This window comes from Pleurodeles waltl, chromosome 6 (assembly GCF_031143425.1).
Source record: "Pleurodeles waltl isolate 20211129_DDA chromosome 6, aPleWal1.hap1.20221129, whole genome shotgun sequence".
NCBI classification, from domain to species: domain Eukaryota; kingdom Metazoa; phylum Chordata; class Amphibia; order Caudata; family Salamandridae; genus Pleurodeles; species Pleurodeles waltl.
This window is the reverse complement of record NC_090445.1, coordinates 155,039,281-155,064,741: the sequence shown is the minus strand read 5'-3', so window position 1 is coordinate 155,064,741 and position 25,461 is coordinate 155,039,281. Positions and strand designations below refer to the sequence as shown.

General features: G+C 46.2%; 1 protein-coding gene across 1 annotated transcript in view; it reads left to right on the top strand.

The window, feature by feature from the left end:
• The window catches only part of KCNH4 (potassium voltage-gated channel subfamily H member 4), a 541,864-nt gene that overhangs the window by 502,431 nt on the left and 13,972 nt on the right, over nt 1-25,461 (top strand). The window contains exons 11-14 of the mRNA XM_069237683.1: nt 5,424-5,638; nt 19,214-19,252; nt 21,521-21,888; nt 22,777-22,886. Coding sequence (XP_069093784.1) covers nt 5,424-5,638; nt 19,214-19,252; nt 21,521-21,888; nt 22,777-22,886 — 732 coding nt within the window. The remainder of the gene's footprint in view (nt 1-5,423; nt 5,639-19,213; nt 19,253-21,520; nt 21,889-22,776; nt 22,887-25,461) is intronic.

Below are 25,461 nucleotides of genomic sequence, written 5' to 3'. Positions count from 1 at the left end.
TTTCTGACTCCTAGGATGTCAACGGTATTACTGATAATAAGTTTATTTTCATGAGCTGCGTTCAGCATATCAGAAAATATATGGAATTTGTAGGCAACAAATATCTATTTTATAACTGTCAGGTCAAGAGATTTGTTACTAGATTCTTATGAGCATTAAAGGAATGTATTTCGTCTGAAAAAAAAAGCAGCCCTGCACACTTTTGGAAAAATGTTAATGTACATTTTAGGGCCTGCCCTCCACCTGCTCATCCACAGACTGGTCACGTTAGCAAACGTAACCCTTAGCAAAGATGGGTGAAGATTCCTCTCGTTGTCGCTGGTAGTTTTTTTTTTCACCTGATGGATTCCAAGCAGCTTGTTGTCCTACGAGACAGCAGGCTGCAAGGAATTGTTGTTCCTGCGGCTTGTCAGTGCTGCCCGCAGCCACTTAGTGGCAGTGGGGAAACACTGCATCACCGCCTAATGGGCCACTCACTTTCCATTCCCAGTGGCCAGATGTCCCATCATAGAACCTTCAGCAGAAGGGAACGGGAAGTGTTCCCTTCCTCAGGATCCACCTATTGTAAGCCACTACAATTATAAACAGCAGCAGGATCACTTCTAATATCATACAGGCCCCTCCCTTTTGCTTTTTTAAAAATCTCCATCTGGTCCATCCTCCTTGTGCATTGACTTCCCCAGCTTTGTCCTGTTGTGAACATTTCAACCTTACTGGCTCTTCTCTTTTCAGTGACTCTTGAACGTCCCTAAAGACAGAGATTGAGTTGAATTACATTGGGGTATTTATCCCTGGACTGTGACTTCTCAGGAAATTGGTGGCAGTTTCAGAAGTGTAGAATGTCAACTCTCTTTACTGAAGACTCCTCTAGTTATGTGGCACTTGGCATGAATGCAGATCTATATTAAATGTATTTTTATTTTCATAGTAACTGGCCTAACCTATAGATGGCCAATGCTGGTCCATGTGGAGTGCATCCATACCAGATAGACAGGATAGCATACAGTAAATCTAAAATGCAAACATTTACAACATCATTCTTTATCCTGAAATTGTCTTATTGATCTGAGGCCTAACATTAAATACCCTTGGTCTAACTCAACATCTCAAACATATGAGTTGACAAGACTTAGTTTTCCCTCCTTTTACTTTAATGAGTAAGATCCTCTTTAAATAATGTGAGTAATGTTTCACAAACAAAGGAAGTGCGGCTTCCATGGTTTATTGCTCTTTTAGGATAACATTGACATGCTTAGGGAGAATCTAGTTGTGGCGTGAAACCAATGCTCTCATATTGCTTAGAATGCTGTTTATCTGTGATCGTGCATTAAAGGGGATTGCAGAAGAGTTCAGCTGTTAATCTCTCCTCAGAAGCAGAAATAAATGATGGGAGAGTGAGAAATGGATCAAGGTTGTGATTAGATCCCCTGATCCCTTCCGTTTATGAGAAATGCATTTTGTAGCATTGCTGTGCTAAATCTGAATGGTCCTTAAAGCAGAAATTAGAGGTGCTGTTGAGGATCTATAGGATTGTGCAAGATTGTACATCTTCGCTTGCACATGGCTTATGAAATTATTAAAAAAAGTTTGCCAAAATCATGAAACAAAAAGAAAACCCAGCAAATTGTCTTTTTATAGATTTCTCTTTGAGTGACATGTGTGAAACATGCTTAGATTTTTTTAATCTTAATTTAGAAATTTGATATTGCTGGGGCATAGATGAAGAGAGTAGAGAACATTTCGATTGTAGCCAGAGCTTTAAGTTGGCCCGATCTCTCCAGGTCTCAGACATGGTAGATATTAAAAGCTAACATTGAAGCAGCATTAGACAAGCTCACCTAACCGCATGTCCTTAATCTTACAGAAAAAATCACTGCTCGATTTCCGAACAATGAATGCACAACACGTTACGGTTATCCAACTCAGCGATTTAGTTTCCGTCTTTATTTCACATGTTTTACTTACTCTTTCATTCCTCAAGACTGTTAATTATTTCTTGGATGTTGTGTTTCTATATGTTCTTCTTGTATTATAATGCTATTCTATAGTGCATACTTTGAACTTAGTCCCCTCCCAGTGTTTATAACAGGCCACAATTAAGTCCTCAATCAGGCTGAAGTCAGGGCGGGTTTCTCACACTATCCGTCAGTGGGTCCAAAAGGTGTTCAAAACACCTGGTCATCCAGTCCTTGGCCCCTCCATAGACAGCACAACACAATGGCCAAGTATTCCAGTTGCAATCGTGATTTTGTACAAATGTGTGTGAAGGAGGTACACAGCTGTTGAAATATTGGCAAGATGTAAGTAAAATAAAGTGCAGTGCTGAAAGGTGAGTGGGTGGGTTGTGTGTTTTATTTGTGGGGCGATGAAGAGAAGGAGATGTGAGGAAGTACATACAAGGGGGAGTGAAAAGACAGTACTGAAGAGGAGAGATCTGAGGTGTAAGGCATGCACTAGTGGTGCTTACCAAAGGTCAGTGAGTAAAGCGCTGCGTTCAAAGGAGAGAAAAAGCATGAGAGGTTATGTGCACACTAGTGAGGCGCGAGTATGTACAGCACCAGCATCGGATATGAATAGGCCTCTGATGAGCAAGGTGCTCTGTTGGGAGAAGGGAGGTTGTGGTAACTCCTTTTGATTCAAAAGTTAGTGTATCGTTTTTGTTGAATACTTTGAGTCCACAGTATACATTTTGTTTGCAGTTTTATATAACACAAACTCGACCCAAAGGTATTGGAGTGCTTTAAATGACCACCAGTTACATTACAAAAGGACACATTCATTTTTTGGAAGGCACGAGGAGATTACGTGATTTGCCTAGAATCACAGGATGTTGAGCCGAGGCCGAGACTTGAACATGATTTCCAAAGTCGGCAGCTCTGGCCCTTACGCCACACCCGCTCCCAAGCTTATCAAGCTGCAGAGCGTTAGACAAGCTCACCTAACCGCAATGCTGTATTTCTCAACCTATTGAGTTTCAAACAAGGTTAAAGTCAGGCATTTGTGTTTTTTAGGCCTTACGATGTCAAGGGAGGTAAACATTTTTATGGCGATGAAGGTGTCTACATTTTGTTGAAGTTCATGGGAAGCATGTGGTATGTATGGATGGATTGTGCAAAAGATTCCAACGCATACCTTGAGTTCTCTTCAAGTGTAGTCTTTTAGTCAGCTGCTACCTCTTTTAGTTAATCTCACCTCACCACTCCTTGTTTCACCTCCCTTGCTTACATGTGTCACCTCCAGTTTCCGGTCGCCAATAGTGTTCCACGATTGTGAAGCCTGTTTGAAGCACAAGGATAGCGAAAAGTAAGTCTATCACAAGCTCAGAGGTGTACTACTCAATTTATGCCGAAAGCATCTTCAGGAAACGTTTTTTTAAAGATACTGTTGCTCACCATTTGTTCTCTTGCATGTGAATCTGAGCCCGGGCTGTTACAGGCTGAGAGTGTGGAGGAGCAGGGCTCTGTGCGACGGAACCGGCATGGGCATAGGAAACGGACTTCCATAGCAGCAGCGCTGGTATCGCGCATGGCCCTTTCACCAGTACGCTGTTGTAGAGGCCTAGCCTGTGAAATCAATTTAGCCGATTCCACAACAAACAAGTTAGCATCTGAGGGGGTGTGGCATAACTTACAGAGCTGCTGACTTTGGGACTGGGGAACCAGGTTCGAGTCTCCACGTCCCTACAAAAACATGCCGATCAGTAGAAATAAAATTAAACAATACCGATCTGAAGAAATAAGACTAAACAATGGTGAATGGAAACAAAATTAAAAATGCTGATCCAATGAATAGAAATTGAAATAAAATTAAGTAATGGCAGTTGGAAGAAATAAGCGAAACAATGGCGAATATAAACATAATTACAAATGCCAATCCAATGAGTAGAAATAGTACCTGCATCGCAGCGGCCGGGCACTAATCAAGAGGAATTAATCTGTACTTGGCTGGTACTCCTCAGCTAAGAACGGAAGTGACGTATCGGCTGCATAAACCAGTTAGGAGGCAGCAAAGAAGAACGACAGTGGAATCAACCTATGGTAAGCAGCAGGCGGGATCAAAGTCTTTTTACTGAATACAGGAGGTCTTGCAGGCAGCTCATGCGCTGTCAAGGCTCGACCTAAGAAAGAGCACAAGTGTCTCTAAAGTAGGCTGCAAAGGAATGTGGTGTGGAGAGAAGCATGGGAGCGATTGACACACTCTTCCTACTCCTTTTAGAGGCGTCAGTCATGTTTAACTCACAGGGCCAGATGTATCATTAATTCCACTAGTGATTACCAATTTTACCCAAAATTACCCCTTGGGGACCTCTTCCCCAATGCAAATGGGTTTCCACCAATTTGTAATTGGTGGTAACTGCGATTGTTTTGCGACCGCATTCACTGTCACAAAACAATCATACTTACCTCTGCAATTCGGAATTAGGAAGGGACGCCCTTGACACGCCCCTTCCTAATACCGAATTGGTATGTAGTCGCCAATCCAATTTGCGATTCGGTAGCAAGTTACTAAATCGCAAATTGGATTTGATACATAGCAAAATGCATTTTTGCGATCGCAAACGGCCCACTGGGCCGTTTGCGATCGCAAAAATGTTTGATACATCTGGCCCATAGTCTCATAATTGAATTGAATTGAATTGAATTGAATCAAAATCATTGTTGTTTTTCATTTATCATATAAAACTAACAACTACTGACAAAGCGAATAGTCCTGGCCTGTTTTAGGTGTATGTCTGTTGTGTTATAATTCTGGATGCAATAACAGAAAGCACAGAGAATCAACTAAATGCCAGTTAGGTAAGGCTCTACGGGAGCACAGATTTTTAGTTTACATATTTAAACCACACCCTCCTTTAATAAATTATGTCCCATTTTAATGCCATGCTCTGTACTTTTAAGCAACTTGAGGGAGATGTACAGTACTTTGCAAATCACCAGTATAATAAAACCATACAGTTGTGTTTTTCACCAAATTACATAACTGATATTTTACATCACATTAAACCTGCACTGACACTGAGAATCAATCTATGGGTTTGTCCCCTGCTAAATCCAGGATAAGAACCCTGGTCTCCAGATGCCAGCTGCACCAACTTAGCCGCTAGACCATATCGCTTCTATCTTCCAAAGTTTTTTTTGTCATTTATTTTGCCGATAAAAATGTAAAGGTGATATTTTTCAAGTAGAAGAATTAAAAAAAAAAAAAGTAAAAGTTATGAAATTTTGTCACGTTAAAAATTGAGTGTGACCTGCTTCTGTTGTTAGAAATAGAATTTTACATAACCTAACCCTGACTATTTTGGCATTGGTGCTGTGATTGGATAGGAGGCGGGACATACTCCTGGAATGTGATGGAAGGTGCTCACTGTCACATCCTAACCTGGAACCTCTTGGTATAGGTGTAAACGGTTGTCTTTCTTGCAGGCAAAGGGGACCTGATAGGTGCAGACCTGCCCAACAAAGACCAGGTGATTAAAACCAATGCAGACGTAAAGGCGCTGACATACTGCGACCTGCAGCACATCAGCCTGCGAGGCATGTTTGAGGTCCTAGAGCTTTACCCCGAGTACTCCAGCAAGTTTGTGGCCGACATTCACCGCGATCTCACCTTCAACCTCCGGGAAGGCAGCGAGACTGAGGTAAGGACAACGAACACTGGTTGTCTTACCAATATTAGTAGTAATAGTATAATCATCGTCTTTAATGTTGTTTTTGTTGTTCTATTATTGATGTTTTCTTTACTATATTTTTAGAAATATGATCCTTTCAGTCGTTAGTGTTACTATTATATACAAGGGAAACAGACATGTATATTCTTTGGCCATAACTTTGAAATATTGTTTTCGTTTTGGGGTGCTGCGTTCATTCAATATCCGATCCCCTTCCTCCTTCTCTTACTGCTCTTACCTAGCCTCTCCTGGCTCTTTTGTTGGACCTTTGACTCTCTTCAGCCTTTTTTTTTATAAATGCTTCCTCACACGTGACCAGACCACTTGGGGTCCAATTTCTCCACTTTGTGCAATTTTGATTCCTTTGAATGTTTGGGTCTGGCACACAGACAGCTTTAGTTGTTTCCCAGGTATCATGTAATCAAGAAAATTCCCATAAAAGTACTCACATATATAAATTACATATATATATCAAGAGGCCTTTGGTTAGCTCTTTCCATTCACTGGTCTGTGTAGCTGTCATTCATGTTTTGCTTCCACCTACCGCAGCTTACAGCATGGGGCAATGGGTCAGCCCACTTCAGCAATTGACTCTCTTGCACTCTGAGGGATGACTTTTTCAATAACGAGCACGTCCACCTAAAAATAAATGCACTTCAGTGCCAGGACTGGCTGCCCAGTGCTTTACCTGTGCCAGTGTTTTTTCATTCCATTCTTTATCCCTTTTTTATTTTTAGTCCCTCATGTGTGTTCAAGCTATGTCTTCAGGTCACAGTACGTCAAAATTGTTAGACTTTTCATCCTTGGCATGGTCTCCCTTAACTTTTTTCCTCTGTTTCCCAGGTTGTTGATGTGTGCTGGACACTCTTTTTGCTGTTTTTGTTTTCTGGGCACTTTACCACTGCTAAACAGTGCTAAGGTGCAAGTGCTCCTATACAAAATGTGTATGTAATTGGTTCATCCATGATTGGCCTATATGATTTACTAATAAGTCCCTAGTAAAGTGCACCAGAGGTGCCCAAGGCCTGTTAATCAAATGCTGCTAGTTGGCCTGCAGCACTGGCTGTGCCACCCACCTAAGTAGCTCTGTAATCATGTCTCAGACCTGCCACTGCAGTGTCTGTGTGTGCAGTTTTAAACTGTAAATTCGACTTGGCAAGTGTACCCACTTGCTAGGCCTAAACCTTCCCTTTTCTTACATATAAGACACCCCTATGGTAGGCCCTAGGTAGCCCCAAGGGCAGGGTGCAGTGTATGGTTAAGGTAGGACATATAGTGATGTGTTTTATATGTCGTGACAGTGAAATATGGCTAAATTTGTTTTTCACTGTTGCAAGGCCTCCCCCTCTCATTGGTTAACATGATGGGTACCTTTAAATATGGTTAAAGTGTAGATTACCTTTGGGAGCGGATAGACATGTGGAGTTTGGGGTCTCTGAGCTCACAATTTAAAATTACATCTTTTAGTAAAGTTGATTTTAAGATCGTGTGTTTGAAAATGCCACTTTTAGAAAGTGAGCATTTTCTTGCTTAAACCATTTATGTGACTCTGCCTGTTTGTGGATTCCCTGTCTGGGTCAGTTTGACAGTTGGGCTGGCTGTACCTCTCACTAGACAGTGACACAAAGGGAGCTTGGGTGTAGTCTGCATTTCCTTATGAGCCATCTGTGCTAGGAGGGAGAGGAGGAGTGGTCACTAACACCTGAAAGGTCTGTGCCTGCCCTCAAACAATGCAGTCTCCAACCCCCTGGTGTGTGTCTGGGGCCTGGCCTGGGCAATGCAGGATTTCACAAACAAGAGAGACTTTGCTTTGGATTAGGCCTACTTCCAAGGGCAAAATGGGTATAAGAAGGGCACCCAAAACCACAGACCGTAGAACACTTCTGGAAACCAAGAGGAACCTCTGCCTGGTGAAGAGCTGAAGAGCTGAAGAGCTGAGGAAGAAGAGCTGACCTGCCTGTGACTGTGCTGTATGGAGCTATCCTGCAGTTGCTGCTTCTGCCAGTGTAAGAGGACAAAGACTGGACTTTGTGTTGCCTTCCTTCTTGTGAAGATCTCCGAGGGCCTGATTTAGAGCTTGCCTCCTGTTGTTTGAAGTCTCAGGGACAGCAAAGACTTCTCTCTGCCAGCACCTGGAGCCTCTGGAGAGACTCCTACTCCGCCAAGTGGTGCCCATCCAGTTCCTGGGGCCCTGAAAGGAGAAGCTGGCAGCCCAAGAGTGAGAAATCCAAGCACAGACCGCAGTGCGGGGAAAAGATCGACACAACTCCGATCTGCGGATGAAAAATCGCTGCGCCGCCGGCTTTGCAGCTGAAAATCGACGCTCGCCTGTAACGCGACTGGAAGAGCGACACCCGCGGCTGAAGAAACGATGTGCAGCATCGCTGATGGAGGCTGGTGAGATCGCAACCCGCGCTGCATGGTTTTCGGATCATCGTGTGGCTGGATTTCCAACGCAGACACTGCTGGGGGGGTAAAAACAACACAAGGCCTGCCCGGACCCAAGAGTGCTGACCGGATCGACACATCGCTCTTCTGCGGAGAGAAGAAACGACGCACGCCGACCCGACTAAAGGAGAAAGACGCAAGGTCTCGCTCATGAGTGAAATCAACGCATCACAAGCCCTTTTTGATGCACACTCACCCGTGCGGGTTATTTTTGACGCACCCAAGGTACATTCTCACGCTAACAGCATTAGCATTGTGTTTAAAATTACATGAAGACTCTTTGCATTTTTAGTCATAACTTGACTTGTGTATTGTGGATTTTTGTCATTTTGGTCTTGTTTGGTTTAGATAAATATTTTCTATTTTTCTAAACCCGTGTTGTGTCATTTTATAGTGTTTTCATTAAGTTACTGTGTGTGTTGGTACAAATACTTTACACCTAACACCCTGAAGTTTAGCCTACTGCTCATGCCAAGCTACCAAGGGGGTGAGCGGGGGTTAGTTGAGGCTCTTTTAACCTGACTGGAGTGAGGGTCCTTGATTGGACAGGGGGTAACCTAACTGCCAACCAAAGACCCCATTTCTAACAAAAATCAATAGTCCCTTTTTTGCACCAATAACAATATTTTCCATTGATGTGCAGTAAAACCAAAATAGGTTCTATGCCTGGTCCAAGTAGAAGTACTTACATTTTTTTATCACAAGCATATTGCCACCAGGTTTAGGTGGTGGCATGACATTTTTCTTTGTTTTATTTTTGTGCCATATGCTTCAAGTAAAAAAAAAAAAAACACTGCACAAACCAGTAAACGCCAGCGCTGTGGTTTGGTAAATAAATGCATATACATGTATATGCATTTATGCATAAATGTATTCGTCAGACCAGAGGATAGTTTTTTCTATCACAATTTGGGTGTCACTCAAACTCTTACATATTCTGGTGAGTTTTCTGTTAACTCAAACCCATTCCATTGTTTATCTTCTGCGACAATGCACTAAATACCTTTATCTATCATACCCACAGGTTTCTTCTTCCAATCACATACTCGAGACTACCCTTTAATCAGGTAATAATCCTGTTGCTCTAGCCTACCAAAAATAGGAATTCCCTTCCTATATTACCCATAATTTTTTTGGCTCCCCACAAAGGTGTCCCTGTTATTTCATTGTCCTGGAGAGAACTCAACATTTCTTAAGAGTTCGAAATGCCATCGACACCAAAGCACACTAATTATAGCTGCTTTAAAAGAGTTTGTCATTTTCATTGATTCACATATGTGTGCATTTATAACACATATTAAAAGTTGTTGCCTGTACATAAAATTGACATCTTTTAATTTCTATGTCGTTAATCAACATGACACACAGTGCGCATTTGTTTGTACGCTTATTGCACCTTGTATATGAAATTGGTACAATTTCTGTCTGGTCTACAAATGACTATGCAATACATGTAGGTACTATGCATTTCTGGTTTAGTTAAAAGCACCCATAATGCTAGAGTGTATTACTGGCTTTTGCTTATGTTAATTGTATGCTTAGAATATATTTTGTTTGCAGAAAAGTGTCTCTTGCACACCTCCCCCTAGTCACATGCAGAGTCAAGTTAAGGGACCTCAGTTGTGCAATGTGCTATATTGATATAAAAGTAGCCCCTAACAGGGCAGCAACTTTCGTAGGTTGGTAAGACAGTGGTACAGTGAGCCACATATCACACAATGAGGATCCCACAGGCATTACGGCAATGCATACTAGACCATCTTCTGTTTCTAGTAAGAGGTGGTTTTGCATCATTGGCACCTTTGATGTGCTACAGAGTGCCTAATTAAGTGGAACTACAGAGGTTACATTTGCAGGTCCAAATTGTAAGGCTTCTACTCCATAATAGCAGCCCAGAAATGACAGGTTGACAAAATAGATGCCTCAACTTAGATACACTTGATGCATGTCCTAATAAATTGCCCTATGGAGGATTCCACACTGGTGGCCCTCCTAATGGCTCCACTGGATGAACCTCAAAGTTTCAATGCAGCGAAGGTTGTTACAGTACAATAAAATTTGGCCCCACTGAAACTGAACAACTGGCAAAATAGAAAAGGGACTTTATCTGTGAGCGGCTGGTGTAATGCAGGTATAAAGATAACCGACTGGGAAAATGTTTACTACCCCTGGAAACCAAATATGCATTAGAAAATTGAGGTTATGAGTCTCTGTGTATCTCATCAAGATGTCATTTTTACACATTAAAACATTATGTAGACACGTATTGCTGAGGAAGGGTGAAATATAAGGGCCATAATGCCCCATCAGGGACTGCTGATAGGTTAAAAAACCCTCTAGGGCACCGTCTCTTAGAGATATTATCTTTCCATTTTAGCACTTTTTCGTATCCCCTCCGCTAATGCGGGGGCCCTGATGACCTAGGGCATCCAATCGACAAAGTGATGCGTAGGACCCTGTAATATTTAAATGCGCCTGATATCTGGAACTATGCCTATTTAAGGAGAGTGTGAAATGTTCTAACAACATGTAACTTACCCCCTACCTCCCCCCCTGAGCTTATGACCTGTGTTGAAGGTATATCCCGTCTGGTCATGCTAGATCCTCCCTGGCCATGCTAGCCGTGCGGTGTATTTTAGTTAGCTCCCCTGGTGACCTGTTCTATTCTTGTTAAGCACTACATGGTTTGCCCTCTGCGAGGGCATCAGTCCGCCAGTGTGTCAGCCTGCGTGGGGGCATCCCTGCCCCGGTCCGAGTGCTCCCTTTGTAATGCTATGACAAACTGATCCAAAGCCTCCTTCATCTCTGGGGCCCCCTGTCCTCTTTTTAGTTCCATGTGTATCGCCGTCCCCTCACTTTCGGCCCATTTCTTAAGCTCCCTTCGCCAGTCCCAGAGCCGCGGGCCCCCGGGGACTTCCAATTCCTCGTCAGTTCCCTTTTGGCTAATATGTACGCACGGTCTTGAAATCTACTAGTGGCCTTATTCTTGGGTGTGTGTGGGAACCAGTGAAGTATGCATCTAGTGGGAGTGCAGGTAATTTCAGTCTCTGTGATGTTAGCCACATCTGCAATCATTGAGTCCCAATAAGACTTTAGTCAGGGGCAGGACCAAAGCATGTGGAGGAAGTCCGCTGCCCCCATATCACAACGGGGGCATTTTGCTTCCCTTATTCCAAAGTGATCTCGTAGTCTAAGTGGGGTGAGGTAAGCTCTGTGGAGTATGTATAATTGTATGAGCTGAAACCTAGCGCTTCTGGATACTTTGGGCGTTCTCTCTAGGATGCGTACCCAGTCTGCATCCGGTATCTGCATCTCCAAATCATGCTCCCACTTCTGCTTTAATCCTGACAGGGGGGTCTCCTCCACTTCCTCAATCACCCTGTAGAGCCTAGTGACCGCTTTATGTGTGCACCCTGTAGTCAGCATGTAGTTACTGAGGCCATGTTGAGGAGGCTTTGCAGCTCCCATTCCCCAGTGTCGTCCCACGGATCGGTGAGTGCGCAGTGCAGTAGGAAATGACCTTGCGGGAGGTTGTGTTCCTGTCGAAAGTCTGCAAAGGATAGAAGATTGCCCCCTCCGTACAGTTCGCCTAGCCACGTGATCCCCGCCTCAATCCAGGTGAGTAGGCCCCTTCTCACTCCCACCCCAGGCAGCCATCGAAGCCAAGATAGCTGTACATCTGGAGGATACGGCACAGTCTATCCCGTCCATGGAGGCATTGCCTCCAGCACCTGCGGATAACGGCAGATTCCATGGAACCAGTTAGTCCTCTCGCCGTGGTGTTAAAAAAGATTCCAGCCAGTTCAGCCGCAGAGAGAACCATCAGGCCCTTTATGCTTTCCCCAACGCTGCCGTCCCCCATCCATCTTGCTAACCACTGCAACTGCGCAGCAAGATAGTAAGCTTCGAAATCGGGCACCGCCAAGCCGCCCCTCACGCGGGGTCTCTTCAGCGTTGCCAGTGCCACCCTGCGTCTGCTCCCCCCCCCAGATGAACACAGTGATCACCGTATCCAGCTCTCTAAACAAGGCACGCGGCACCCAGAGAGGTAATGCTGCAAAATAGTACAGCAGTCGGGGCAGCGCCACCATCTTGATGAGGGAGACCCACCCGGCCACCAATAGTGGGAGCGACCCCAAATGCCAAAGCTCGACCTCACGGCCCACCCCCGCCCTTCCAATGTTACCATCCAAGATATCTGGCTGGGAGTGGAATACTTTCACCCCCAAGTATGTGATACAACGTGGCTAGCATGTCACTCTGCCCAGCTCCGCTGGTGGCGCAGCGTTCGCCGTCATTTGGAATAAGAATGACTTTTGCCAATTGACCCGTAATCCTTAGAGCTGTCTGAAACGCGCAAGCAGAGTCTGTGCCCCCTCCCTTTCCGGGACGATATTTCGTAAGAATAAGAGGAGGTTGTCCGCATACAGCGCGATCACATGTCGCCCACCTCGTCTGATCAGACCTTTGTTCCAGGCAGCCGTCCTTGCCTGAGCAGCCAACGGCTCCATCGCCAGGGCGAATAGTAGTGATGATAACGGACAACCCTGCCTGGTGCCCCTGCCAGCTGACTACTGCGCCAAAATGCATATGCCCGTTCTAACCCTCACCTTGGGGTCTGCATAGAGCAGCTTTGTCCAGCTATTAAAGTCTTCCCCCAGGCGCATATGAGAGAGGACCCTGTATAAGTAATCCCGTTCCAGACTGTCAAATGCCTTCTCCATATCTATGGCAAGGACCGCAGATCCTGGATCATCAGGGGTCACCAACGCCATGAGGGACAGCAGTCGGCGTACATTTCAGACGGTTTCCCCAGTAGGGATGAATCCCGCTTGGTCCGAATGAACCAGCTGTGTCATGTGCAGCATTAATCTTGTTGCTAGTACCCTGCTCAGTATTTTGTAGTCTGAGTTGAGCATGGAAAGAGGCCTGTACACCCCCCTTTGTCAGGAGATTTGCCTGGTTTGAGCAGTGGAACAATTAAGGCTTTGCCCGTCGGGGCGGGGAGACGGCCAATCGTGCACGCCAAATTATACAGCGTCGCCAGCTTGGGGGTGAGTGTCCGTGCATATGAGGCATAGAACTCAATGGGAAGCCTGTCCGTACCTGGGGTCTTTCCGCGAGCCAGGCCCGCTATAGCCATCCCGATCTCTGATATTTCGATATCTCCACCCAGGGCTCCACGATCCTCCTCAGTTAAAATCCCTGGGTGGCAGTGCCAATAGGAAAGTTTGCAGCTCCGCCCCCGTCCCATGAGACGAGCTGATGTAGAGTGCAGAGTAATAGTCGTGGAAATACAAATTTATGTCGGCTTGAAGGGAGAGCTTTGCCCCCAGTGGGGTGGTGATCTCCATTATAGGGGTCCCTCTCTTGGTTGGGTTAGCTAACCATGCCAGCGCTTATAGTCAAAGCATCGGAACGTCTCAGTATGCTCCACTACTTTTTCCCTGGCTTCACGCTCTTCCCCTTGTCTCTCCGGGTGTTCCAGTGTCAATTTCTCCAATGACCTGAGGTCTCTCTCTGCGATCTTGATGTCTCACAGCAGGGACCCTCTAATCCCAATGGAAGCTGCCATGCAGCGGCCTTGAACCACTACTTTGAAAGCCTCCCAGAGTATCTGTGGTGAAGGCGAGGTGGGCTCATTGTCCTCAAAGTAATGGGTTATGTGGTCCCTGATCTGTTCCCGAAAAGCGGGGTCTGTCAGCGAGTCTGGCTTAAGTCTCCAAGTGGGTATGCATGTGGCGGCTCTTGTCCAGGGCAAGTGTACCAGTAAGGTGTTGTGGTCAGAAATAGTTTTCCCCAGATATTCTATTCCTCGCGCCTGCGCACGCACCTGAGGTGCTCAGGAAAGTATTGAGCCTGATATGGAGGTCATGGGCTGCAGAGTAGTGAGAGTATTCCCTGGAGGTAGGGTTAAGTGTTCTCCATGTGTCTATCAGATGCCATTCTGGCTGCCTGAATTTTCTAGCAAGCGCATTAACTGGGGATTCCCGCAGCTGTGGATGGGACCTGTCTATACTTGGGTTAGCCACACAATTAAAGTCTCCCCCTATCAGCACTGAATGGAGCATGTACGGTGCCAGTATGGTTGTTACCTTGTTAAGGAATGCGCCCTGGCCTGTGTCAGGAGAATACACGTTAATCAGTGTTATATCCTGTCCGCCCAAGCGGCCGGTGGTCGTCCATCAGGATCTATTAATGTATTAGTGACCTGGAACAGGACCCCTGCCCTGATTAGGGTGCCCCTTGCGTATGCCGAGTAGGTAGTATAAAATAGTTGCCTCCTCCACCTCCTTTGCAGTGCTGTTCCCTCACTAGCCATCAGATGGGTCTCTTGTAACATTGCTATGTGTGCCCCTCGTCTGCGTAAGTAGGAGTATACCTTGTACCGCTTGGTCATATTATGCATCCCTCTTATATTCCAGGAGATTACTTTATAACCTTGCTGGTCACCCATAGCAGAGGCACTCCGTCGATCCCCTCCCGCGCGACCAGCACCCAACCAGGCAGTCCCGAACAGCATTTCTGATGGGCTTTGTCTCGTAACAGGTAAAGCTGAAAACATTTCCCTCTCTAATCAACCAGAACACCCTTAACTCCCCTTCCCCAGGACAGGTGGTGGAACAGTTCCCCATCCAAACCGTACCAAACATAAGTCTATTCCAGGTGGGCAGGCAGGTGTAAGGTCTCACGAGCCATCTGAGGGATCAGGTGCGTGGCCAGAGACTAATTTAAATGTTGTGCAATATGCCTCGTAGAGCGCGTGAACCTCAAGGTCCGGAGAACGGGTGAGAGTTTGGGTAACATCTGCCGATCGATGGGGCCATCCATCAGATGATGCTGTCCGAGGTTCCCGGTGTCACCGCAGGTAGTTCCAGGCTTGTCGCGGCAGATCCTGCCGACTCCGCCTCAGAGTCCGATCCCTCAGTTCCCCTCATCGTGCCAGTTGAGCGTGGGCTGTCTCACCCCCGGCTGAAGGAGGCCACCGCCGCCGCAGCTCGGGTTCTCTCCGCTTCTCCTTCCTCCTGAGTGTGCGCCACGGTTCCATGCCTGTGTCCCCTTGTATCTCGGCGTCCACTACAGGGTCCGGGGTCCGGGTTCCAGAGCGGCCCTCTCCCCTGTTGTGTCCCCCTGCTCCTCCAGCCAGTCTCCCGCTTCTTGAGGCATGCGGAAGAAACGCTCTCCCCTACCATCCGCCACCCTCAGTGTGGCCAGGAATAGCATTGCTTAGGGGATGTTCAGTTGCTGGAGGTACTTTTTGATTTCGGAGTATGTTGTCCTTCACCTCTGCACCTCTCTGGAAAAGTCAGGAAAGGTACGGACCAGTGAGTTTTCCAACCTTATTTCTCCAGTCTTTCTGGCCTGTGCCAGCATGTGGTCCCGGTCTTTGTAGTGTAGTAGGCGAGCTATCACTGGGCACGGTGCAGCCCCCGGAGGAGGTGTCCTCACAGGGACCCTGTGCGCCCTGTGCACCCTCTCAAGGGCGCAAAAGCGCGACAGGCCCTCAGGTGCGATTGTTTCAGAGAATCAACGTTCCAAGAATTCAGGGTGGTTGCACTGACCGACCTGCTCGGGGAGGCCTCTGATACGGATATTATTTCTTCTGGCCCTGTTTTCCGCATCTTCGTCACGGGCCACAAGAACTTCTGTTTGCTTCTCCAGCTTGGTAATGCGGGCCTCTGCTGCTGTCAGCCCCGGGCCGGGGTCCCCCAGCGTCTGCTCCGTCTGCGTTACTCTCTCCGCTAAGCGGCGTTGGTCCTCACGGAGCAGGCCCATACCAACCGCTAATGAGTCTATCATTGTCTCTAGGCTCTCCCTGGTGAATGTAATGGCCTGCATGATATCACCCAGCGAGGGGTTCCCGGGTGGGCCCCCGTCCGTGCCAATCCATGGCGTCTCAGTAAGGGAGGACGCAGCGCAGGTCCACTGCTCATCCGCCTCGCCCCCCGCTTCCTTCTTCTTCCCAATTTTGCCCATTATACGTAGGGGTGGGAGGGATCTCTATTTTGGGGAGACTGCATAGTCCCTCGTTTCCAACCAGAACAACACGGTGATGCCGTGCCGCTCACTTCTGTGCGCCGCCTTTGGGCGATGCGGCACTGGGCATTAGGTCCAGTCAGGTGTCCACTCAGGCCTCAGCCCTCCACAGGGCTGCAACCAGGGTCCTTCAGCCTGAAAGTCCCGTCTCCTTCAGTGGTGGGAAGAAGGTATGTCTCCTGGTGGCCCCACAGTTCTTCTAGTCACAGGCTGTTCCGCCTTCGCTCTCCTGTTTTTAGATTGGGGGGCCAGGGCCCTCCAGGGCTGTTTCAGAGCTTCAGTGCCACAGATACAGGCCCTCCGTGTAAGTCAGGTTCATCAGCTGCCCCTGCTTTGCTGATTAATCTTGGCCCCTCTACCATTTACTGGGGCCTGGCGTGGCCGCCATTTTGGGGTCAAGCTGCTCCCGGCCTCCTCCACCTCTGATGGCCTGCAATGCTCCTCCTCGACCAGGGGGCCGCTCCCGCTCCAAGCGCCTCCACAGTAGCCTCTTGCCTCGCCGGGCATCAACCGGTTTGAAACCCATCCAGGGGGAACAAAGATCTTTTAAACTAGCGCGACCGCCATCTTAAAGTCAGGCGGTGCGCTGTTATTCAGTCGCCGCCGTGCAGCCCCCGTTTTTACCCCCAACCGGGGTTGGGAGCCTCTTGGTTTTCAAGCCCCCGTCCTCCAGACCTTTTCTGCAGGATTCGCTGCCTGGCTGTCGGGCAGCGTCGTCAGGATGGGTCCTTATCGGAGATCCCGGGCCGGAGCTCCTCCTCGTGGCTACTCACTCCATGAGCACCAAGCCACGCCTATCTGGATAATAGCATCCACAAGCAAATAATTCTCATGGATTTCTACACATTTGAGCAACCAGAGTGTGATATTTTTCATCCAGTGTCCAAAGCCACACGCTCACTCTTAAAACACAGTGAAAGTGGGATTGGCAATTGATTCCTGGAGGTGTAAGAAAGGCTGTTTCTTCTCTTTCCCATCACACTCGCCGCACCCAAATGCCACCTCTTCCTCAAACTGGATCACAGTCCACTACTGAAGTCTAGGCTGCGCATTCTCTCACGCCATCCCCAAGTCAATTTTTCTTGTTCACATTCCAGCCTTTCCCATTACCACACTTGCTCCTCCTTGTCACAGTTCCACTTTCTCCCTTCCCACCACTTCTCCCTGCCCTGCTTACCAGGCACTTTGGAAAAATTAGATGCTAAGGCAGCAGAGTTAAAGCATTGGCTATGGCTTTCAGTCAGTGCCCGGCATTACAGTCCCATGCCTGATGACAGAGCGGGAATTTCAGCATACTGGCCGGGGTCCTGATGCACGTTGTTGCATTGCTATGTCTCTTTGATTTCTCACAAATTGTTCCAGACTAGTGCATACTTAAATAATACTTTGCTGCAAATCACTGCATTGGCAGACAGTGTTGAATTTTTCTGTTATTTCACTTGTATTATAATATTCTGTTGCCTTTTTTCTTGCATTATTGTTTATCGTTTCATTGATGAATATTACTGCATTATTGCTTACTGTGCTTTGGGTATGTACTGCATTGTCGCATACTTCATTGTCACACGAGGCAGTGTTGCTTCTATTGAGCTGTCAGAATCGGCCAGCTGCTAGAGTAGGAAGAAGCTATGGCAGTGCAGACAGGAAGGCCCAAGGGGCTAATCTTCATTCTGCTGGTGTTGGCTGTCAGGGCTCTGTCTGGGGACTAGGACGGGATTGGTACAAGAGGTGAGAACAGCCCCATCAATCACTGCCATCCCATGCACCCTCTCAGGAATACTACCATGCAACCTTTACTAGCAACTCTGTGCTACACGTAAACCTCTGACTATGGTGCCTCGACCGTGATAGGTCCAAGATCAAAATCTTGTTCAGCAAGTTTAAATTGCTGGATATTGCGAATAACTTGATGAACTGGTCATAAATCAAGACGTGAAGAAATTGACGTCCAGCCTTGGGAGCAATTCATCTTGGTATTTCTGTAAGAGGAACAAAGGCCTTTTCAGCCTACAAGATTGTCCCAGTAGATGCCCGACAGCATAAGAGCACACAAAATCATAACAGCTTACTCCAGACACATTGAGCCCTGCACTGCTGGAATCGAATTTTCATTGTTTAGATTTCTCACACAGTTGTTTCTATTGGTCCAAATCCATGAAACTGCTGATACGGACCCAACCAGAATTACTAGGGAGAATCACGTAGGCAAATTGTGAAAAGTGTGAGATCAACTGGAGAACTTCTTAGATGTAACTATGAGTGGGCGATTTTGAAGATGAGAATCCTAGCAGGAAAAGTATTGTCTCACAAAAAGACTGGCAAGCTTGCAAAAGTTATAAGATACTTGGATCCATAATTACCAGACATTAATGAAATTCCCAATGATATGCATTGCAAATAAAATTGTAATTCAAGCCAATGAGATTTCTGAATGATCGATAAGAAATCTGAAAGAGCAAATGGGCGTTCAGGTTGGGCATTTAGAGTTTTGGTGGAATTTAAGTCCTTAGAGATACTGCACCCTGAGTTTTGGGATGCACATTAGAATGATGCCAATTCTGATAGACATTGTACAGTCTGAGTCATGTGTTCATCCCACCTAAAGTTGAATGTGGCTGGTTTGTGTGCGGCTAAAGATAAGTTATCCTGATTGGATCCAAAAAGAAGGAAAATCTAAGGAAGGAGAGAGTAGCAGGTGGTATCAAAATAGAACAATGAAGAACAAACACTTAGGCAAAAAAATAAATGTGTCTAAGAAACTGCCAACAATAAATGGTCTGCATAGCAAGATTATTGTAATTTGCTAAATAACAGAGGTTTACTTGCAGGTTTACTTTTTAACTGTTTAGCCAGGTTGGGAGGGTAGGTTCATTGTCTTTCTCCTAATAGACTTAACTAGGAACTTTATTAGGTCAGGTAGGTTGCAGGTGGTATTGCTCTAGTTAGCATTAGGATAAGCTGGCTTTTTGCCAAGTTTCCATATATTATCAGAAAGTTATCTATAATGTTGCAGGCACTTTAAAGTTTTACTTAAAATGTTTACGTTTCTGTTTTTTTCAGGGATATTTACGTTTCTCTAGATCGCCACGACTGTCTCAGGTAATATATATATATTTTTTTACTAAGATCCCTCTAAGAGGACATACTGGAGGGATGCTTGTTGGCAATTCAACTAGAAAGTGGTACCCAGTGTGTTGCAGAGTTAGGGGGCAGAGTGACGTTTTCTTTAAGATATTTTAGCGTTTCCTATTGACTGGAGAGAAAACAATCGTCAAACTGCTTTGTATTTGTATTAAGCCACTGCTGCCCAGGGTGTCTTGGCGCTATGATCTGCGAGAGGCTGGAGGAGAGGAAACTAGGCGAAGCAGAAAAGAAATAATAGTTTGATGAGATAGATCTCTAATAGTTTACGAAATTTCGGATGACTCGGGGCAGATCATCCCAGGCTGCAGCCGTAGAGACAGAAAAGTCGCTCTTTTGCTTTTCAAGCCTTAGAGACAGAGACCAGGGTGGCCTTATAAGAACGAAGTATTCTGGGAAGGCAGTAGCTCACAAACATCTGCGTGATGCAGTTAAACAGCAGAAGAAAGTTGATAACGACCATGTGGCAAAAGCACAGAACTTTGAATAGGCAGAGTTTTAGAGCCAATGTAGGATATTTAGGTGTGGAGAAATAGGTACATCCGTGTGAGTAAATCCAGCACAAGCCTGCCAGCTTTGAGCTTTTTGCTTCTGCATAGACGTGGGGTTCCCACTGAAGAAACTCTAGTCTTTTAATATGCTGATGGTTTTAGGGAAAACAGCCTCCTAAGAGGGCACTTGCTCTTTATGGGTGCTGCCACAGTCGAAGAGGTTTTCAGGAAGCATGGTCTTCATTGGCTGGGCTCACACAGTCTTAAGGAAGCTATTGTCGTCATTGGCTGGGTTCACACAGTCTTAAGGAAGCCATTGTCGTCATTGGCTGGGTTCACACAGTCTTAAGGAAGCCATGGTCGTCATTGGCTGGGCTCACACAGTCTTAAGGAAGCCATGGTCATCACTGGCTGGGCTCACACAGTCTTACACAGTATCCCCACTTCCGCTTCCTTCTATACGGACAAAATCGAAAATAACCTTACCAGAGCAGAGATTCCTGGAAACTCTACTTTAAACAGGCCACGCCCATGGAGCATGTGTTTCTGTTGCAACATTATGGGCAAGGACGTCATTTAGGGGTCGCCAGTTTGCCGCTTGGCACTACCTTTGGGACCCCTGGCCTTAAAGGTGGCAAAATCAGTGCCAAGAACACAGGGGCAGCTCATCCTTACGGATGTCACCTGGTGATCTACTCCTTGTTTTCAATCAGTTTTTTTATTACGATAATAATTAATTATATTATATTATTCAATATTATTGTAACAAAAATGGAGTACATTTAGCTGGACTATGAGTCTATGTCCCTCCATGGTAGCTGAAGGAAGTAAAACAACACTCTTTAATGTATGTTGTGTACATGCTTGCGGGTGAGACTGTGCTTATGCAAACAAAAGTGTGTGAATGTGTAAGCAAGCATGTGTGTGAGTGAAGGTAAAGATATAATAGCGTGTGATGTCACTTCTGCTACCCTTGGCATGTTGGTGAACTGACGTCCATGATTATGTGCGTGGGCAGGTTCATGCACCACCTTAATAGGAGAAAGATGGTGTAGCGTTTCTCCCCTTCAAAACTATTGCTGGCTGCAGTTCAGCATGCACCGCCTCTGATTTTCTTTACTATATTTATTGATTATTTTTCAAATGAAAGATGCTCAGCAAGAGTCTACCCGTATTTAAAGCACAGCACCAAACTAAATATGTGTATTAAATTATTAAAAACTCAGTAATTAAAGGTGTGGCATTTAATTTTATTGAAATTTTTATTACAATATACATGTTTTATTTATGTTAACTACACTACATTAATGCTAACGATAGATTGGTCTATTGGACCATCAGGACATTCGGTGCAGGACGGTGCATCTCAAAGGCTAGTAAAGCTGCAGATGGTCACATCATGTTATCTACTTCAGGGCCAATACTCATGATGTGGCTCTGGCATCTTATCAGAAATGAAGACTTTGTAGGGATCCTTCTGCCACCACATGGCCAAACCACTCTCTTAAAAAGAGCTGGGTACGAGCTGAGCTAGCTATGAGCATTTGCTGACGCAGGGCTTGGCTCAACTAATTATGTGCACTTTAATGCCTAGTAGTCTGCATTATGCATTGAAGATGTATCATGCCTATATTTGGGGAAATATTTTGAAATCTATTGATGAAAGCATTCAGGCTGTCTGCTTATGAAATATATCCATGAAGGTGAGCTGGAAGTAACAATATTCTTGTTCCAGCCTCGCCCGGAGAGTGGAGCTGCACCAGATAAGAACCTCCCTTCTATACTTGAGGACGAAGATGAACCGGATGAGTTTTTCCACCACTCTCCAGCCACTATCACCCGCCGCAAGCTGCTGCTGCCCAATCTGAACAGCCCGGTGCGACGGGGGTCGCTTAGCAGCCTGCTAGGGGACGACTTGCGCCAGTTCTATGCCCTGAGACGCACCTGCCGCTCTCCTGCCCGCTCTAGCCGGGGCCGCAGCCCCTCACCTCAGTGCAGAAAGGAAGAGAAGTCCTCAGAGAGTGAAACCACCAATGCCAAGAAACCAGCCAAGCTTCTCATCCCGGCTGTGAACACATTTGGGCCTCCGGATCTCAGTCCAAGGTAACACCACCATTGAGGAAAAATGGCAACAACAGGAATACTTCACACCATGCCCATTACCCTTAATGCTGCAGCACAGGAGTCCTTGCCAGTCGGCAGCTTTGTCCTTTGCCAATCCACTCTTTTTATCCTTTTCCACTGTATTTGCCTTTTGGTATAATGTGTCTTTGTTTTACTCCCAGATTCCCAGTTCTATACGTCACCACCCTATCCCTGTCCAATTGTACATCACGGTTCCCTGCCCAGAACCAATCAGCTGAACAGTGCTCTTACTGTGTACTGCATTTGTATCCTCTAGGTTTCAGCACCCAGGATACCCATCTCTAAGCTCCATGCACTGGGGTCTTAAGAAATGCAGGAAAGGAGGCACCTATGTCCAGTGACTGAGGCATTCAAACTCCCCTCTTACAGTGTTCTTGGAGTATTGATATGAGTGCATGAGATGTACAGATCTCATTGTCCTTATGCCTTGATAAGACTGGCACCTATCGCACGCAGCCTCCACCCAAGACATTCAAAGCAGCGTGGTATAATAGTTCCGGCTTGACTGTCCCTTTTGCGGTGGGGCCAAGGTTGATTCGCTCATGGTTAGCCCTGGTCAGTAAAGTCATAGCATAGTTCAAAAAGATGGAAAAGAATAAATCCACAGTAAATGCTAGCTTAGATTATTTCAGATATTTCCACTCATTATGTTTTTCCTGTCCAAGCCACAATCAATCTTTTCCCAGAACATGCACCCCATATAGAATTGCTATCCTATTTTTGTCCCTCAGATTCCACGGGCACACAGGAGGCTGAAAAATGACTGCGAGTAACCCCTATGTACAAAGGATCACAAACAAATTTCCACAGTACCAAATGTCATGTTTCTTTCTCTATTTTCTCTAGAGTTGTTGATGGAATTGAGGATGATGGTTTAGCGTCAGAGTCACAGACATTCCACTTCAACATGGATCAATCGAATGTGCGACCACCCAGCAGGGAGTCTCCCTCGTCAGGTAAGATTTCATGCTAAGGCTCATTGGTAATCCATCTAGGGTCTGCAAGCGGAGGTGATGGCTAGGGTGAGGCATCACACCATAGTGCACCTCAGATGGCACTGCTTCTCTCAATACTTTGCAATTCAATGGGGGCCAACGAAGGGTACCACAATCAATGTACCTCAGACTTGTGCCTAGAACATATAAGGTTAGTGGATGAAAAGATTTAGATTTAGAATAAAAGTGAGGCCAGGCCACCACCTTTGCTATATTATACTGTGTTATCTGTTTGGGGGTTGTAACTTTTAAACTGAGTGGACTCGAGCCCCCTGACTATCTCCAGACATCATCATGTGGACTGTTATTCAACATGATGCTACACTGCATTTGGTACTAAATTTCATACCATATCCTGTGAATCTGCCTTGACTGCTGCACCACACCTATCACTGGATAGACAAGGAAACAATTGCAGTTCTGATATCCAGAATCATGAAACAGTGGGAAGAGGATGCCATTTCAACTTTGACACTGCTAGGTGCTCCCTACAGCTGACCAGATGTGGAAAAAAAGTATCTCACGTTGTGGATGAGGGCAAAGCCCACTTTGATACGGGATGACCGAACAGCAACCTTGCCTACCACGCACTGGACACGCCAGGCTGGTGCAGGCGAGTGTGCAAATCTTCAATTGGTCATTCACCTCTATTCCTCACTACTCACTACACCCAGCACAAGCTCAGCACTTTGATATTCACATGAGCCACAGAATTTGCACCCATCGAAGATCCTTATAAGTGGGACATATGGTGTTAGGATTATGGGAGATATAAATGAGGCTGATAAAAAAGAAAAGGTAGAAAAGTGATGCAAAGAAGGAGAAGATGCCCAAAATAGGACAGCGCAAGGTGAGAGAAGCAAAAGAGAGAGAAACAGGTAAACAAGTGCAATGTGAAGGAAACTGTACAACCCGATGAAAGAGTCTGAAAAGAAATTACAAAAGAGAGAAAAAATGGACAGATGAAAAAAAAATAGCAAAAAGGGATCTAAAATGGACAGCAACCAGGGAAAAATTGGGAAAGACAGGAACAAAATACAGTAAATTAGTTTTAGAAAGCAACAAATGAGGAAAACAAAGAAGGGCAGGACTAATAGTCATGCGGGAAATTGCTTTCATTGCCACCAAAGTCCTAGAAAGAGACATCAACCGACAGTTCTGCGGACACCTAGAAGAACATAATCTGATAGATGCCTCCCAAGCAGATTTCCTCACCAACCATAGTACTGAGACCGCCCTGATCACCGCAATGGATGACATCAGAGCCCTCCTCGACCGTGGAGAGAAAGCATCCCTAATCCTCCTCAACCTCTCAGCGGCTTTCGACACCGTCTCCCACCACACCCTCATGACCAGACTTTACCACCTCGGAATTTGGAGCAACACTCTCAGATGGATCCTCACCTTCCTCACAGGATGCACCCAAAGAGTCCACCTGCCTCCCTATACCTTGGAACCCAAGAACATAATCTGCGGCATCCCCCAGGGGACCTTTTTCAGCCCCACCCTTTTCAACACCTACATGACACCATTGGCAGACACTGTATGCAGCCACGGACTCATCATCATCTCAAAAGCCGCCGACACACAACTCATCCTTTCACTTTCTGAAGACCGCGCGACCCCTAGAGCCAATTTCAGCAATGCCACGACCAACGTTGCAGAGTGGATGAGATCCAACTGCCTGAAAATGAACACAGACTAGGCAGAAGTGATCATTTTCAGAAACAACACATCCCCGTGGGACGAGACCTGGAAGCCTGTCACTCTAGGGCAAGTCCTGATCCTGACGGACCATGCCGGCAACCTTGGCATCATCATTGACAATGGATTCACCTTCAAGCGTAAGATGAACAAAGGTTCTGCCACCTGATTCCTTATCCTCTGCATACTGTGAAAGATTTTTCAGATGGATCCCCATAGACACCAGAAGAACGGTGACCCAGGCCCTCATTACCAGCAGACTGGACTACAGAAACGCACTTTATGTCGGAGTCACCACCCAACTCTTCAACAGCCTGCACACTATACAGAACTCCGCAGCAAGAGTCATCCTAGATCTTCCCAGATGCATCAGCATCAACCCTCACCTCAGAAGCCTACACTGGCTGTCTGTGCAAAAGAGATGCAACTTCAAGGTCCTGACCCTTGCCTTCAAAGCCTTCCACAACTTCGGACCCAAACACATCAACCTCCGTCTGACTTTCCAACAACCCACCAGAGAACTCCAGTCAGCCTACCTTGCACACGTCCCACAAGTCAGCCGAAGCTGCAGCGGAGGCCACTTCTCATACCTTGCTGCCAAGACCTAGAACGACTTCCCCGTCTACCTACGAACCACTCACTCCCTCCCCAATTTTAGGAAGAAGCTCAAGACCTAGCTATTAGTCAAGAGACCGCCAGCACCTAACGGCACCCCCCAGCGCCTAGATATTCCTCGGTGGTAAGCCACACCCTACAAATACCGATTTACTGGTGATTGATTGATACTGTAAAGAGAGAACATTGACTGAAAGAATATAAAACAGGTAGTAGG